At 43.3% G+C, this 16,716-nt stretch overlaps 1 protein-coding gene across 2 annotated transcripts in view; it reads left to right on the top strand.

Moving 5' to 3' along the window:
- The window catches only part of ephb4a (eph receptor B4a), a 36,976-nt gene extending 24,986 nt beyond the window's left edge, over nucleotides 1–11,990 (top strand). For both annotated transcript variants that reach the window (XM_041951661.1, XM_041951659.1), the window contains 13 exons: nucleotides 802–954; nucleotides 3,053–3,388; nucleotides 3,473–3,597; nucleotides 4,240–4,405; nucleotides 4,758–4,857; nucleotides 6,425–6,489; nucleotides 6,652–6,765; nucleotides 7,168–7,415; nucleotides 7,529–7,744; nucleotides 7,959–8,108; nucleotides 8,378–8,571; nucleotides 9,044–9,202; nucleotides 9,467–11,990. In XM_041951661.1, coding sequence (XP_041807595.1) covers nucleotides 802–954; nucleotides 3,053–3,388; nucleotides 3,473–3,597; nucleotides 4,240–4,405; nucleotides 4,758–4,857; nucleotides 6,425–6,489; nucleotides 6,652–6,765; nucleotides 7,168–7,415; nucleotides 7,529–7,744; nucleotides 7,959–8,108; nucleotides 8,378–8,571; nucleotides 9,044–9,202; nucleotides 9,467–9,575 — 2,135 coding nt within the window. In that variant the 3' untranslated portion in view covers nucleotides 9,576–11,990. The remainder of the gene's footprint in view (nucleotides 1–801; nucleotides 955–3,052; nucleotides 3,389–3,472; nucleotides 3,598–4,239; nucleotides 4,406–4,757; nucleotides 4,858–6,424; nucleotides 6,490–6,651; nucleotides 6,766–7,167; nucleotides 7,416–7,528; nucleotides 7,745–7,958; nucleotides 8,109–8,377; nucleotides 8,572–9,043; nucleotides 9,203–9,466) is intronic.
- Nucleotides 11,991–16,716: the final 4,726 nt, after the last annotated feature.

The raw sequence follows: 16,716 nt of genomic DNA, 5'->3' as shown, positions 1-16,716 counted from the left end.
CAGCTGCATTTCTATCGCCACGCTGGACAAATATTTGAAACGCTGCAGGTTTTGGTGACTGTGCAGCGTCACAGGGGTTATTACACATTCACGTGTAGGACAAGTATCGGTGTGTTGAGTCTGGTGTGTATAAAGCAGAATGGGTTCAATTGAAGGCTGCAACTAATGGCTATTATACTTATTAGTTTATATGTATATGTATATTTCATTGTATGTTCTTATTTTTAATTTTTTTTTTTATATTTTAGTCTATACAATGTCAGCAATACATTTACAATGATATAAAATAGAGAAAAGCAGTATATTGTCACATTTGTGAAGCAAAATTATTGTCAGTTGATTTTCTCATTATTGTCAGGCTCAATTTACTGTATCTTGAGTGCCACAGTCCTTCTTTTCTGTTTTCAAGAAGAGAGTTGGAGCAATATCTGGATCAATAAGCAGAGACAGTTCTGTGTAAGAGGTCCCACGTGTTTGCGCTTGTTATTCAGATATGGTCAGATAAATTCAATGATAAGCAGCGTGTCAATGACAGGCAGGTTTACTCACTAAATTGGCTATTACTGCCAGATTCATTACTGTGATTGTCTTCAGTTTATAGCCCTTGTGACACGCTTCTGTCTGTCAATCTGCAACCATCTGGCACCTAAGTATCCCGGAACAAAAGCAGAAATGTATTTGCAAATTCAGTGTGACCCAGGTCTGTCTGAGACACAGTGGGTGTGAATATTTTGCACAGTGTCCAGAATCAGAACTTGTGATAATTCGCTTTAATTTGATTTCTCCTCCGGTCCTCCTCAGCCTGTCCTGTGGGTCAGTTCAAGTCGGGCACAGAGGGACAGTGCACAGGCTGTCCAGGATTCAGCCACGCCACCACCAGGGGGGCGCCAGTGTGCGCGTGTCGTTCCGGATACCTACGTGCAGAATCCGACCCTCCCGACACCCCTTGCACCAGTAAGTATGCAGAAAAGAGTGTTTCCAGTATGCACAAATCTACATGCTCACTTATTTTCACTCTTTACCTTCCCCTGCACTTCCGTCTCTGCTGCTATTTTTCCTTTCCTCTGGTGTCATTTAGGCAGACTCCTCTAATCTGTCTTTGTGCCCATTGTTCCACTGCTGCCCATTGAGATGCATGTCTTTTGTGACAGGTTGTTGGGGGGTAGGGCTCGCACTCCAAAGTGGAGTAGACATTGATGGTTTCGAGTGACACCTCCAATGCGGATTCAGGAATTTCAATTCAGCTGCATGTTGGTTGTGTGAATTGAAGGGACTTTTTAATTAGGTGCACCCTTGTGGAATGGCCATAGAGAGGCTGTGAAACAATGTGAAAGTGTAAGGCTGTTGACATTTCCTGTTCTCTGCAGGTGTGATGTCAATACCAACTACAATTTACCTCCACCACTTTTATTATTTCTGATAACTTTAATTACAAAAGCGTTATCTTAATTGTTAATCGCTTAATTAAGCCATTCCTATTATATATTCTGTTACTGTACTGAATTATCTGAGCAACTCTGCACATCACTTAAATTTGCAATTTGTTTGCCAAATTGCAAAGCAGGCATGATATCTGTAAATCATGCAGAGTTTGTCCCCTGAAAATAAGCATTTCACATGACTGTGACAGCCTTGGTGATTTTAATAAAGTGGATTCTGATTGTTAAGCCATAAAAAATATCACCTCTAAAAATCCTCATTCCAAACGTTGAGTTCAGGATTCATTCGCACCCAGATTTTCTGTGCTCCACTTGTGCTTCCAATGAGAACACTATTAGCACTTAAGTTAGCTGCAGGCTCAGTGACAAAGCTCTGTCTCCTTGGCAGGAACAGAAACTCATTCACAGTGGCTGAGTGGTATTGCTGTTTAGTTATGCTTGGCTTGAGGCGATAGCTATCTTCTTACAATTTTCAGACGGTGATCATTATCATCCAGTTTTAGACAAATGTAATTGCACCAGTTAAATTCTGCAACACATATGCTCCTGCTGAGACGCAAAGCCACTGCAGGATCATTGTTCTGCTTTGTGACTACATGTGCAGACTGAATAAAATGTCTTCCACGTATACGGAAAAATCTGAGCAAATGGTCTGTGCGGGTCACAGAGAGGTAAAGCAGCAGTAAAATAACACAGCAGAGATTATAATTTGAGTTGATAGGGAAATTTTATACGCTACGAATTGCATCAGGGCTGAGCGATACCTTCATATTAAAATATGATGACATTTTTGACCGAGTAATGTGAAAATACTTGGGGGAAGACTGCTGGTGCTTCGAAAGCTGTGTAGTCACAACAAAAAAGGGAAAAAATCATCATACGAAATGTTGTTATAATGAGTCTGCTGATTTAGTCTAACATGTTTAGAAAATAGCAACAGCTGGGCCTGACAGTAATACTGCTGTGCAACATTTAAAGGAATAGTTTGACATTTTTGGAGACAGGCATATTTGCTGTCATTAGAGTTTGATGAGGACCAAAACCACGGTCATGTCTGTGGTGAATATGGAGCTACAGCCAGTAGATGGTTAGCTTAGCTTAGCATAAAAACTGGAAACAGCTAGCCTAGCTGTCTAAAGCTAAAATAGTGCACCTACCTTCACCTTCAGCTCACTAATGAACATGTTATATCTTGTTTATTAAATTCATACAGAAAAGTTAAGGGGAGGGGGGATTGGATTTGTTGTGAGTTCTTGGTTTAAATTAGTGGCTTCCTGGAGTCTCCTCTAGTTGCATGGCAACCTCACAGGGTCGACTCTTGGTCCCGCACACAGACCCCCTTTAAAAAAAACCCCACAAATTGTTACCTTCAGAAAGAGGCAGGCTGTTTCTTGTCTTGATGCTAAGCTAAGCTAACTGGCGTCTTGCTGTAACTTCATATTTAACATACAGACACAAGAGTGGTATCAGTCTACTCTAATTCTTGAGAAGAAAGCAAATAGGAAAAGAGTATTTCCCAAAATGTTAATACTTGGTATTAGAGGAGCTTGAAGGACAGTGCTAAGTAGAGTAAGTTAGTTTAACTGAAGGATTTTTTTTTTCTGTGAATTTAGGACCTCCCTCAGCCCCGCGCAGCATCGTCACCCAGATCAACGACTCCACGCTCAGTTTGGAGTGGAACGAGCCTCTGGACAACGGCGGCAGGACAGACCTGAGCTACTCTGTCAGGTGCTCTGTGTGCAGGTCACCCAACGGGCCGTGCTTCTCCTGCGGAGACAGCGTCAGCTACAGACCCGCGCAGCACGGCCTGCTGGGTCGCAGGTTGGAGTTGTGGGGCCTGCTGCCTCACACCACATACACCTTCACAATCCAGGCGCTCAACGGGGTGTCTCAGGTCAGCGGCAAGGACCCTGCCAGCGAAACTGTCAACATCACTACAAGCCATGACGGTAAGAGGCAGAGAGGAAGAAGCAGAAAGCTATAAATAGTCAGAACATCCTGTGGTATTTATAATTCTTCTGCCATCTGTGTAGTGCCATCGCTGGTGTCTGTGATTCGGAAGAGTGACTCCACAGAGAGCAGTCTGACTCTGCACTGGTCAGTCCCAGCTCAGCCACACTACACCATCCTGCAGTACCAGCTACGCTACTGTGAGAAGGTGAGCGCTCCCAGACGGCACCTCTCAACTGTCTGCCTTAAAGGTCACATGCCGTTCAGGTTGCGTGATTTTATTGCGCTGTGGCTCAGGATTAGAAAACCCACAAGAGAAGAAATGTAAACACTGGGTGGTAGCTGAGTGGTTAATGTGGATTTCCTCACACAGCTCACAAACATGCAGGTCAAGTCAACTGAAACCCAAATTGCCTGTGTGTCGTCGAGCCAAACAATCCTGCCTCTAATATTTAACAGTGTAGAAGATATATTGCACAATATCATGTAAAGGCTAATTTCAGAGATTAACACTTTGGTGTAAGAGTACATGTAGCAACTGTTGAGGCAGTATACAGTACACAAGGGTGTGTACTTGACATTTCTAAGGCTCAGTTTGTGTTATTGCGCTGACCAAAACATAGAGGAAAAACCTGACTCAGAAGCATCATGATATAGCTGAGAGATAAAACGCTTTTGTGTGAATGAAATAAATTTCAAAACATAGGCACCCCTTCAGCATATTAGTTAACACGCCTCAGATTAAAATTGTGCGGTTAATGTCCTGTAATTTTGTCGTTTTGTCGTTCCCTCACGTGTTCCTGCTTGGCGCTCACTTCCACTCCAGCTAACTCGTGTTTTCATACGTTAGGAGCAGCGCAGTGAAGATCAGTGCCACTACACGGAGAGTAACAGGAACCAGGCCGTGCTGACGGACCTCCGCAGAGCCACTCAGTACGAGGTGCAGGTCCGGGCGCGCACCATGGCCGGCTACGGCAGCTTCAGTCCTGCAGCCATCTTCCGCACGCTTCCTGATGGTAAGAAAAGGCAGCGTTTGCTCTCGAGAAGGGAGTTTCACACAATTTACTGTTTTTTTCTCTCTTTCACACATTTTTGTCATTTCCATTGGGAAGGTTTTTCAGATTCCTTCCTGCACAATAGTCGCAGCACACTTTCTTCTTATGAATCTATTGCCTGTGTCCTTGTATTTAGTCAGTGTCCTTGTATTGAGCCTCTTTAATATTATAAATTCCCGTCATGTTCTTTCTTTCCTTTCTCACACCTTTCTGTACTACCAATGTAAACCTCCTTCCCATGATTTCTGTCATTACATTACTCTAACTCTCTGTCTATCTTTCCGTCTGTCTCCTTTTCTTTCATCTCTTTCAGGACAAGACTCTGCCTCCCAGTTCTTGGTACCCGGCATCCTTATCGCTGTTGGGATGCTGCTGCTTGTCACTTTCGTCTTTGTGGCTGCCTACTGCATACGGTGAGAACAGGGGAAAGGGAAAGAGGCAGAGAGAAAGATTGGGAAGCTGACGGAATAACAGGAAACAGAAAAAAGGGGGGGAGATCGAAAACCAATAACAACCGTGACCCCAATTTTACGGTTTTGCACCACTTTGTTCTTTTGTTTATACAAATCATATCTTATCAGCAGTGGATTTGCACTCTGTTACACACACCGTTTTTTTCTGTGCGAGGCAGTTCAGATATAAAGCAATGCTCATGATGCCTTTTGCTTACACAGCTAAAAGTTATCCTGCTCATTAGAACGTTTTCCTTAGGCTTCATTGTTTGAGTAAATAGTGTTGGATGCTATCAGAGGGAGAAAGGGAGAGTGTGTGTGTGCGTGTGCGTGTGCGTGCGTGCGTGCGTGTGTGCGTGTTTTTGTGTGTTTGTGTACTTGTGCTTGCTACATAGTAAGAACATGGAACAAGTTTTTAACCAACAGAGTGAGGACATTTTGACTGGTGCTCACAACTTCAAAGGCCTGTTTCAAGATTAAGACTTGGTTTTAAGAGTTAGGTTAGAATTAGCTTTAGGTTGGGCTTAGTCATTTAGTAGTGATGGTTAAGGCTAGGGTAAGGGGCTAGGGAACGCAATGAGTCAATGAGGCTCCTTGTGTGTGCGTGTGTGTGTGTGTTAGAGAGGGAGAGTGAGATTGAGAGAGATGACGATAGAGGTAGAGGGCAGGGAGAGACAGGATGCAGGCGTCCCAACCCTGTTTCCACAGGACAGGAGAACAATAGCTGTGACCTTGTGACACACACACACTAACACACAAACACACACACACACGCACACAAACGAGTGGCTGAGGCCCAGATCTGCCACTAACCGAGGGTGGTGCATTATTGCTATTTTAGTCTTATGAGGTGGGAGAGGGAGAGAAATGGAGGAAGGCAGGGATCCAGTAGCTACAGGGTTGTTCCAGTCTTGCAGGGATGAGTTTGCGCCAGCAGAATTATAATGGAGCTGCTTGTGTCAAAGAGCACAACCATAGCGGCTGGCTCAGGTATTCCTCATTACCACAAGTCATCATGTGTTGTGCGTCTGAGATCGCAGAGGGTTGTTTAAGAATAACAAAAAGCCTTCTTCGCAGCAAGGCAGAGTTTTTGTGTTGAAAGCATAATAAAATGACGGCTGTGTTTTTGGACGAGAGAGTCTCCTTCAAGGCACTGCATCTCTGTAGGCTAAAGGGTATTGGTCACCTTTCAGTGAACAGGTCGGCCAAGATAGCGGAGTATTCCCCAAGGGGATCAATAAATTATCGTATTTTTCTATGCTTGCTTGCATCCTAGTCATACAATGTGTGATTTTTGGCTCATTTTTGCTTACTTTAGACTTTAGTGTTTTCGTAAAAGAGGCATCTTTATTATTGTACTGTTATTGCATCTGAGCAGTCAACACTGTAAGACCATCGATTTGCATCACAGTAGGCTGATAAAGCATTAGGAATGCTTGCCAAAAAATACATCTATCATCCACTCTTCAGAGAACTGCGCTGCCATCCTAATCTTATTTTATTTATCCGAATCTCTTTGTGCCTGCAGTCGTCACAGCCGAGTGAAGGATCCAGAACTGAGCGACAAAAACAACCAGTACCTCGTTGGCCAAGGTAACAGATCAAGGACACGCACACTAAACCTCAGCTTTGATTTACAACTCATTCAAGTCAAGAAAATCATTTTTAATGTGACCGAGCTCATTGCTGCTCATAGTTCTCCAACATTTCTTCCTTTCCTTTCCCACGACACGACTGTTTGTCTTTCTCCTTCAGGGGTGAAGGTTTACATCGACCCCTTCACCTATGAGGACCCTAACGAGGCAGTGCGAGAATTTGCCAAGGAAATTGATGTTTCCTTTGTCAAGATTGAGGAGGTTATCGGTGCTGGTAAGTCCCTGCTTTTCCCATTATTCACAAATTTGTAAGCTTTGTATTGCCTCTGTGGACTCAGACTCATTTTTTTTGTTTGTTTTTTGATTTTCCTTTTTCAAATTAACATTAATAAAATCGTATCTAATTAAAAAAAAAAGTTTAAAAGTTAAATTGATTATTTGACATTTAAAGCCATTGTATTCTTCTTTATCAGACACCATTCAATATTGCCATGTTAATAAAGCAATTAACTAATAAATAAGTTGGCAGTATTACCAGCGCTTATTGAAATCAAAGGGCACCACTAGCTGCAAACAAGCTTTAGGTTTGCAGAAGACAGCTGTTGAACCCCCTGTGTGGTAAACACCTGTTGAAGAAAACAGCCCTAATGTGTGTTTACGTGTCTGTGTGCCGCAGGAGAGTTTGGGGAGGTGTGTCGAGGACGACTGAAGATCCCAGGGAAAAAAGAAAACTACGTAGCAATTAAGACGCTAAAGGGAGGCTACACTGACAAGCAGAGACGGGACTTCCTGTCTGAAGCTTCCATCATGGGCCAGTTCCAGCACCCCAACATCATCCACCTGGAGGGGATCATCACGGCCAGCTGTCCAGTCATGATCCTCACAGAGTTTATGGAGAACGGAGCTCTGGACTCCTTCCTGCGGGTCAGTGTGCCACAGAGAGCACGCAATCTGAGGCGCGCCGTCGCTCCTCTCACAGACTGAAACTCACCGCCGCTTCACTCACTCTCCAACCGAACTGTTTCTCTCCTCCGCAGCTGAACGACAGTCAGTTCACGCCCATCCAGCTGGTGGGGATGCTGCGCGGCATCGCCTCTGGCATGAAGTACCTGGCAGAGATGAGCTACGTCCACCGAGACCTGGCTGCCCGCAACATCCTGATCAACAGCAACCTGGTGTGCAAGGTGTCCGACTTCGGCTTGTCGCGCTTCCTGCAGGAGAACTCCTCTGACCCGACCTACACCAGCTCCCTGGTGAGATGACGAACCTCTTCAAATAATGAAACACTTTCATTAAGTTCCTCTACAGTATTTCTGCCTTCTGTCAGGATTCATGATATTAATTCACAAAAGCTAAAAATCACATTTGTGTCATCATCCAGAAGCCCCTTCACTTTCTTTGTCAGAGCCCTGTGTGACCGTTTTCATGTGAAGTTTTGCAGAGCTCACCTTTTTCTTTTCTGTGCAGGGAGGTAAGATCCCAATCCGCTGGACAGCACCAGAGGCAATAGCCTTCAGAAAGTTTACCTCGGCCTCAGATGTGTGGAGCTATGGCATCGTCATGTGGGAGGTCATGTCTTTTGGAGAGAGGCCGTACTGGGACATGAGCAACCAGGATGTGAGTTTAAGCAAAGAGACATTCTTGACAATGATTTTTAAGGTTTTGTGAGCCGCAGCACGAAGCCGAGCATTTCTGAGACACAATTTTATATTTAAAAAAAAAAGAATAGTTTGAACTTTTCAGGGAATCAGAGAAGTGTTGGAATAGAAGCTTAATCAGAATCGTTTATTTTTTATGACTGTAAGGACCCTCCAAACAACTCAAAATGGATTTAAACACTGTTACGTTAATGCATTAGTTTGAATTATAATTTTTCGTACTGTCAGGTAATCAATGCCATAGAGCAGGACTACCGGCTGCCCCCGCCCCCTGACTGCCCCACCCACCTGCACCAGCTGATGCTGGACTGCTGGCAGAAGGACCGCTCGGCGCGCCCTCGCTTCGCGGACATCGTCAGTGCTCTGGACAAGCTGATCCGCAACCCTGCATCGCTGAAAATAGTGGCTCAAGAAGGAGCGGGGTGAGTGTGCAGAAGTGTTTGGGTGATTGACAGAAAACCTGCAGTAAGGTCACAAAGGCAGTGAATATACAGCGTGAGAATGAACAGAAACAAGGAAGCATGTCTGTCCTTTCATAAGGACACTCTAAATGGACTTTTTTCGTATCCATTTAGAGTTCTGACTGTCACAGGACAGACATTAGCCTCCTACTGCCCAGTCTTATGTACCACCTTAATGTCCTGCTGTGACCTGTCACCCTCTTGCTGTGCCCATTTCCCTTCCTCCACATTCTGCCTGTCAGCTGGTTGCATACAGCAAAGGACGCTCCACCCCTGACAAATCCCATTGTTTGTCCCTGTCAGTCACTCAGCCTCAGATTATACCTCTGCTTGTTGACTGGAATGTTGCTGCAGGATATATATAAGCGCCTCACTGTTGTTTTGATGACAGTGTGTGTAAGTTGTTCCTTTGTTTCTCTGCTTTGTCCCCCAGGCCGTCCTACCCCCTGCTGGACCAGCGTGCACCTTTAGCCCTCTCGTCGTGTGCTTCGGTGGGGGAATGGCTGAGGGCCATTAAGATGGAGCGCTACGAAGACAGTTTCCTGCAGGCCGGCTTCAACTCAGTGGACCAACTGGCCCAGATCACCACACAGTTAGTTCCTATCGCCACTTTTCTCATCTAAACTGATACTTATCTCTGGAGGAACATTTTCACTTTTCAATTCATACTTCTTGCCTACAAGGTCAGAGAGCTATCCTCTTAGCTTGTAGCCATGACAGCTGCAAACAGGCTAAATTACTTATGGCCACAATTCCCTGACATGCAGTTTTTATTTGAATTTAAGTTTGGAAGGCCAGCAAGCAAAAATTTGACGGCTTCCTGTCTAATTATTGATTTTCTTTTCGTCTGTCTCAGGGATCTGCTGCACATGGGAGTGACTTTGGCCGGGCATCAGAGAAAAATCCTGTCCAGCATCCAGACAATGACCTTTAAGGACAAGAGCACTACATCTGTAACCTTCTAGCTCATCTGTCTCCCTACCTGGACGCGAACACCAGCACACAGGTGCCGCCATGTACTGAGAGCACTCGGGATCCTCTCCTGTGACCCACTTTGAACACGGACTCCAAGAGAGATTGGCAGAATTTATTAATCGAAAGAAGAAAATTAGAAAATAAAAGACTTAAGGTGACTTTCCCATTGGGATGAGAGACAAGTGAATCCCTGTCACCTAGAGTGACCAGAGGACAAAGCTGATGAGCAGACTGACTCATTTTTACAGTTGCTGGTCAGTGTTTTAATATTCATCTGAAGTTAGGACCCAATAAATGTGCTAAACCAAGAAGAGAAGACAGATCAGCGTTTACAAAGTTTCTGTACTATCATGTCATTTTGAAAACTGGCAGTGGACTGGTTTGTTATCACATTAAAAAGTCACTTCACCAAAGGAGACAAAAAGAAATGCCAGTGCCAATCCAAGGATTTCAGCTTTCTTACTGTTACTGTAATTATGAATGAGAACTGCTTTCACTCTGGGTGTCTTGCATCAAATCCATCCGGATTACTAAACGGACACCTTTCACATCAAGACTGAACATTTTAGCTGTTGGATTTTTCCTTTTTTTTTTGTTTTTGTTTTCTCCATTTGATTTCAACATTACCTCCTCTTTACTCAGGTGTGATGTGTAATGCAGACTTTGGAGAGAGCTGTACTCCACCTAATCAGACTTCTGCCAACTTCCCCAGTCTGGCTCTCCCCTCACCAGCTCCACATGTGAGGAGAAGAGAGGCATGGAGATTTATCAGCACTTTTGTCATTTCAGAGTGAATTGTAATCTTCAGTAACTCCATGTGTGGTTGGTTAGTTCTACTGCCTGCGTTTCTGCCTGCAGCTCAGTTTTATTATAGTCAGACTGAAAAAGGACCAAGAGGACTCAGAGACCAGAGAATACTGTAGAACGGGTTATCTTTGTAGAAATCTACCAAGGAAGCTATCTGGCCTCAAACTTGTTTTTCTTGATATAACTGCTACATTTTTAATTATCTTATACTGTGTTCTCCATCTTCCAGTGCCATTCAGTCTGCTTTGTGGACTTAAATGCCAATTTTATGAAGCAGAAATCTCTCTTGAGTGACTCTTGTCTCATTTAAATGTACCTTAAAGGGTTACTTTGACATTTTGAAGTTGGGTGTATTTTCCTTCATCAGGTGCTGGTTGTGTGGTCAGTTAAGTGTTTCTGCTTTTGCCCCAAAGCTACACAGAAATAGCTTGTCAACATTTCACATGGAAAACAATACACAGCTACCAGCTAACATGCTAGCTTGTAGCCAGTCGTATCCATTGGATTCAGAATGGAATGCTAACTTTTGAGCTGCTGTTTGACTAACACAGTCCCCCTCACATTTTAATTAAGTGTGTTATTTTCCTTCACCAGATGCTGGTTGTGTAGTGGCAAATCATTTCTGCTCTTGCATCAAAGCTGCACATATAAAGAGCTGACATAACATTCTTAACATTTAGCATTCAAAACAATGTACACCTCCAGCTAAGCTAACAGACTAGCGTGCAGCCAGCGTTATCCATTGGTTTCAGGGTGGAATGCTAACAACACTGTTGAGCTGTTGCTTGATTAGCATAGCAGAACCCCCCATTGTTTTAAGTTTAGTGTATTATTTTCCTTCATCAGATGCTGGTTGAGCTGTTTTTTTTGTCCCAAAGCTACATAAAAATGGTTTGTTAAGATGGACAACAAGACAGAGCAACCAGTCATGCTAGATTGTAACCTGTAGTATCCATTGGTTTCAGGGTAAAATGCTTTTTACTGTTGTTTGATTAGCAGAATTGGCCCTTCTCATTTTAAGTTTAGTGTATTATTTTCTTTCATCAGATAGTAGTTGTGTTGTCTGTAAAGTGTTTCTGCCCCAAAGCTACACAAAAATACTTTCTTAACATCTAAAATGGAAAACAGTATACAGCTACCAACTAACATGCTAGCTTGTAGCCAGTAATATCCATTGGAATGAGGATGGAATGCTAACTGCTGAGCTGCTGTTGGACTAGCAGAGCCGCCCATCCCCTCATTTTAATTTAGTGTATTATTTTCCTTCATCAGATGCTGGTTGTTTAGTTGGCAACATGTGTCTGCTTTTGCCCTGAAGCTACACAAAAATAGTGTCTTGACAGTCTTGAGATTTAGCATGAAAAACAATGCACAGCTAACAGGCTATCGTGTAGCCCCTAGTGTCCATTGTTTTCAGGGCAGAATGCTAATAATGCTGTTGAGCTGCTGTTTAATGAGCAGAGCAGCCCCCTCTGATACTCACATGTCCCATCACTCTTCTCTCTGCATCATATAATTGTTTATGTGCAGTGCATAAACATGAGGCGTAATATTGTTGTATGATAGCCTGTGTTACACACTGTCAAGAATGTGCATTTGTTCTCTTTTGTTTTGCTTTTTTTAAATTTGTATATTGTTTGTAAATTTGTAATGTATGTTCAAATACTGAAAAGCAATAAAAAAGTCGAATCATGAGCAGAAGAGCAGCCCCCTCACGTTTTAAGTTTAGCATATTATTTTCTTTCATCAGATGCTGATTGTGGAGTCTGCCACGTGTTTCTGCTTTTGCCCCAAAGCTACATGACAAGGTTTCTCAACATTTAGCATTAAAAGCAATACACAGCTGCTAGCTAACAGGCTAGTTTGTAGCCAGTAGTAGCCATTGGTTTCAGAGTGGAATGCTAATAATACAGCTGAGCTGCTGTTTGATTAGCAGAGCTTGTTGAAGAGGAATAACAGACTGGAATTCAAAAAGCCAAAGTGTTGCTCAGAGACGGTGCATCTGTTGAAGGATAATACCAACCTTTTTCACATTTAGGTCGTGTATAATTTTCCCCAGGTAGTTCTCAGACCTGCAGTGAAAATGAAGCGTAAACAGCTACTAAAATGTACTCAAACAACCATTGTGAATACAAAATAGATAGCAGACTGTCACTTTTTCTAAATGGTTTTAGCTCCATGCCAAAGTACACTTTTACGAAACATTTTCCTATTCATGCTTTGATTTTCGTAGTTGGTAATTTGGATTTTTTCTGTCATGTGACAAATTTCAAGGGGTTTAAAGTACAATTTACACGCATAAAAAAAAATCCATTCAAACGTGATATAGTATATATAAGTATGTAATATATATTCTAGTCAAAAAAAAGGTGGTGATAATGGCTGCACAGGCAGTTCTAATGGTTGCGCTATCCCTTGAAGTGTGGTTGGGATAAAATTTCCCTTCTCTAGCGTCAATTGCAGGAGTGAGACATTCCTTAAAGGATTATGGGAAATGTGGCCGTTAATTAACTTTGTAATAATGAATAGATAAAGTATGTTGTGATTGCTGTCCTGGTTGTAGGCTAATCTGCATTCAGTGGCCTGTTCGTGATAAAGATACACACCAGCGTTTACCGTCAAGAACTCATTTTTTCTGCCTATGTCTGGTGGCTTCTTTAAATATTTATTCTCATCAAAGTCACTCTCACTTCAAGCGGAGAATGCACACTGCACTAATATGCAGTATTTGGGAATCATTGTATGGAGTCCCTATCTTACCTGAAGGTGAAAAACCACATAATTTACCTGTCTGCGGTCTAATGAGACGCTGTTCTGTCCCTGTGACCCCGGTGACTTGTGTTCCAAATTCAAACCAAATCAGCACACAACAAAGCAGCTCCTCCTTTACTAAAACACACAGATGCTTCTGGATTTGGCTGAACCTTTATTCTCTTAACAGAGTTTTATTTCGGTGCTCGCAGATGTGAAGTAAATAAATCGTTCTTGGTCCTCTTGTTTTCTGTACTTGGTTAGATAATACCCCGCCTGAATTGTCTGTGATCACAGCAGAAATGTGCACGAAAAATGTCTAATGGGCTATGTTTTTCTGTCTTCTTCATGGCTCTTGTTGCAAACATTCCTCTCATCTATCCCGTCGCCTCCTTTTTAATAATGAGAGAGAAACAGGAGACTGTGAGGGCGAGAAGTGAGTCTCTCTCCCCCTACGTTTCCCAGCTTTGCTTTCTCGCAGCCTTTCCTCCTGCCTTCTGTTTCTCCAGAGAGCTTTTACCCTCGAGGGCTCAGAGCTTGTCCTCTCCTATGTTTCCCTTCCTGGTCCTCAGCCCTTTTAATCATGAAGAGATGTTCTTTTCTTCTCCTGCGCCTCGGGCTGAGAGCAGCTTATAGCGCAGCATAAGCTTAAACTCTTACTCTCACACTCATTTTTTTTTCCTCTCATCCTATCTCCAAAGCTACCATAACCAGGCGAAGCTGCCAGGGCTTCAAGCACTGTTTAGGTTCATTGATTAATGTACTTTGATTATCTCTGTGTTACTGACTCATTCCTCTTGTTCTACTGCTCTCGTGTGGCCCACAAACTACAGACCTGCACAAGTGCAGCTTCCATGTAGTGGAGATAAATAATGATGAGTAACTGCTCTTGTAGGCATGTGTTTTTTTTTTCTTTAAACCCCACGGTGTGTTTTGGTGTGTATGAATCTCTGTTGTCAGAGTGATTCAGTGTTTGAAAGCGAGAGTCGGGCATTCATCTCTGGTTTCTACTTCTGTCAGTGCTTTGCGTGACCCTTGACCCCACCGTATAGTACGCATCCAGCCTCAGCTTTGTCTGTGTGTCTGAATGGCCATTCATTAGGGCTGCTGTTGAGCAGAGAGCGGACCAGACCGACCAGGTTTTAGCATTTGTTGGATTGTGTCATTCCCCTGGCATTCCTGTGTGCATTCAAGTGTGGAGTGTATGTGTGTGTGTGTGTGGAGGTATAATACACATGTTGTGGGGACATAAACCTTTTTACACAGTCGCATGGTGGGGACTCGCCTTACTTATGGGGACAGAATGCCAGTCCCTATGAAGGAAATCATTAAATTTTAGAGTGAAGACTTGGGTTATAATTAACGTTAGGCGTGTGTGGTTAGTGTGTGTGTGTGGATGGATAGTATTGGTGGTTGGGGGTTAACCAGAGGAACAGGTACATGTGTATCTGCAAGCGGGGAGGGGGGCAGGGCGGCTGAGATGGGATAAGAGACAATCTGAAATGGTTTCACCCAGTTTGCAGCAGCAAACAGCACCGAAAATTAGAACGTGATCCTGCACCAAATGTGCAGCATTAAAGGTGTACTCATGCGATTCACTGCTGCACTTCTATAAAGTTTGGGAGACTCAGTGGAGACAAACTGAAAGAAAAGAACGGTCAAATGTGAAACAGCTGAGGCAGAAATATCCAAGATTTTAGCTCCCTGTATGGGTCCAAAAACACTGTATCCTACAATACCCATAATGCAACTCAATCTCGAGACTCAAGCAGAATCCCAGATAACAGGCTGATGAATAACCCTAATGACATCATCGGGGTGAAGTTTCGTAAAGCTCCAGAGCCACCGGAGATATTATGCAGTTTTCACAGAGTAAAGGTGTCTGAAAGCCTCAGTCAGAGTGGGAGAGAGATGGCTGAACAGCCAATATATTTAATGTCCTCATCACTGATTTTTGCATTGTTATTTGTTTATTCTGAATTTGATGCAGCAACGTGTTTCGAACAAGTTGTGACAGGAGCAACAAAAGACTGGGAAAGTGTGGAACATGCCAAAAACACCTTTTTGGAACATTCCACAGGTAACCAGGTTGATTGGTAACAGATGATAGTATCATGAGTGGGTATGAAAGGAGCATCCTGGAAAGGCTCAATTGCTCACAAGCAAGGATGGAGCGAGGTTCACCACTTTGTATATTACTACATGGGCTCAGGAACACTTTGTAAAACTGTTGTCTGTAAACACAGTTTGCTTGCAAATGATTGAATTCTGTTTTTATTGACGTGTTGCACAGCGCCCCAATTTTTTTGGAATCAGGGTTGTAGTTCTTTTGGAGTGAACCCCGTCTTGATTAGTATTCCTTGTGAAAAGTCAGCAGAGCTTCATGTATAAAATCAGTCAAATGCCCCTTTAACATGTCAAACCGTATCAGCTGACTGCTTTTATTTCCCATCAGTCTTCTTTCTGGATGTGCAGAATTGCTTTGATTGTCCTGCACAGCAACAGCTTGACGATGGAAAGTTAGATTTGAGATTGTCATTCCTGAGCCACTCTCCCTCCGCTTCAGGTGCCAGATTTCCTCCCTGAGACGACTCGCAAACAATTTGATCGAAATGGCCCCGGTATTTTGAAGTAAGTCCGCCCAGCAGCCAGCTAAGATTATTTTTCACCTGTGTACGCAGCGTGATTGTGGTGGAAGATGGGAGGCACGCTGCTCGGCAGAGCGCTTCCACTCTGTTTCGTATTAGATCTGATCGCTGGGAAAGTTGTCGCCTCCCGCTGTTCTACAGCATATCTGTTGACTTTGCAGGAGCTTGTGCCAGGCCATCACTGTAAATAAGAGTTTGTTCTTAGCTGACCCACCTGGTCAAATAAAAGTTGTAAGAATTTAATTATAGGTTCATGCTGCAGTACAGTTTGACGTGGAATTAGCTTTGTACTTTTCATCACACAGTTAATCCAGTTAATCAGAGTAAACCTTTGAATTACAAGCCCCTGCTGTCTCATCAGTGTTATTGTTGTTATTTATTGTAGCTGCGTATTCAAATATTGTTTTATTATCTGCTTCCAGGCTGTCACCTTCAGAATTCATTTATTTTGGTATCTTCTAAATTCATTTGAATTCTCTGAATTGCTAATTAAAAACACATTTGGCCACAGCTACATTTATAAATCCAAGCCCAGCCTCCTCCCTTGTGCATCTGTTTGCTTTTAAAAATGGATTTTTTCATAAAGCCAAATAGTTTTCCAAAACATGTTATGACTCCAAAACGGCCATAATAGCTGGTATCCACTTCTCCTTCGCCAGACTTCAAAGAGCAGATCACGTGTTCGGTGGAGGTGTTAGTGGGACGAGGAATGCGAATATGAGTGTTAACACCTTCGGTACGAGCGACCGGCCCCTCCGAAGGTGTCTGCAGGTCCCTGCTCTGTCTCAGCTTTCAGTACACACACAGCAGCCATCCGTCTCCCCTGTGGCGCCCTTTTGTTTCCCGCTCCGCCAAGATGTGCTCGTTGCCTTCTGTGAGGAAATGAAAGGAGTGTGACCTTCCCTGCTTCTTATCCCCTCTGTGT

Source organism: Chelmon rostratus, chromosome 14, assembly GCF_017976325.1.
Source record: "Chelmon rostratus isolate fCheRos1 chromosome 14, fCheRos1.pri, whole genome shotgun sequence".
Lineage (NCBI taxonomy): Eukaryota > Metazoa > Chordata > Actinopteri > Chaetodontiformes > Chaetodontidae > Chelmon > Chelmon rostratus.
The sequence above is the reverse complement of the archived record's forward strand: the minus strand, read 5'-3'. Positions and strand labels throughout refer to the sequence as shown.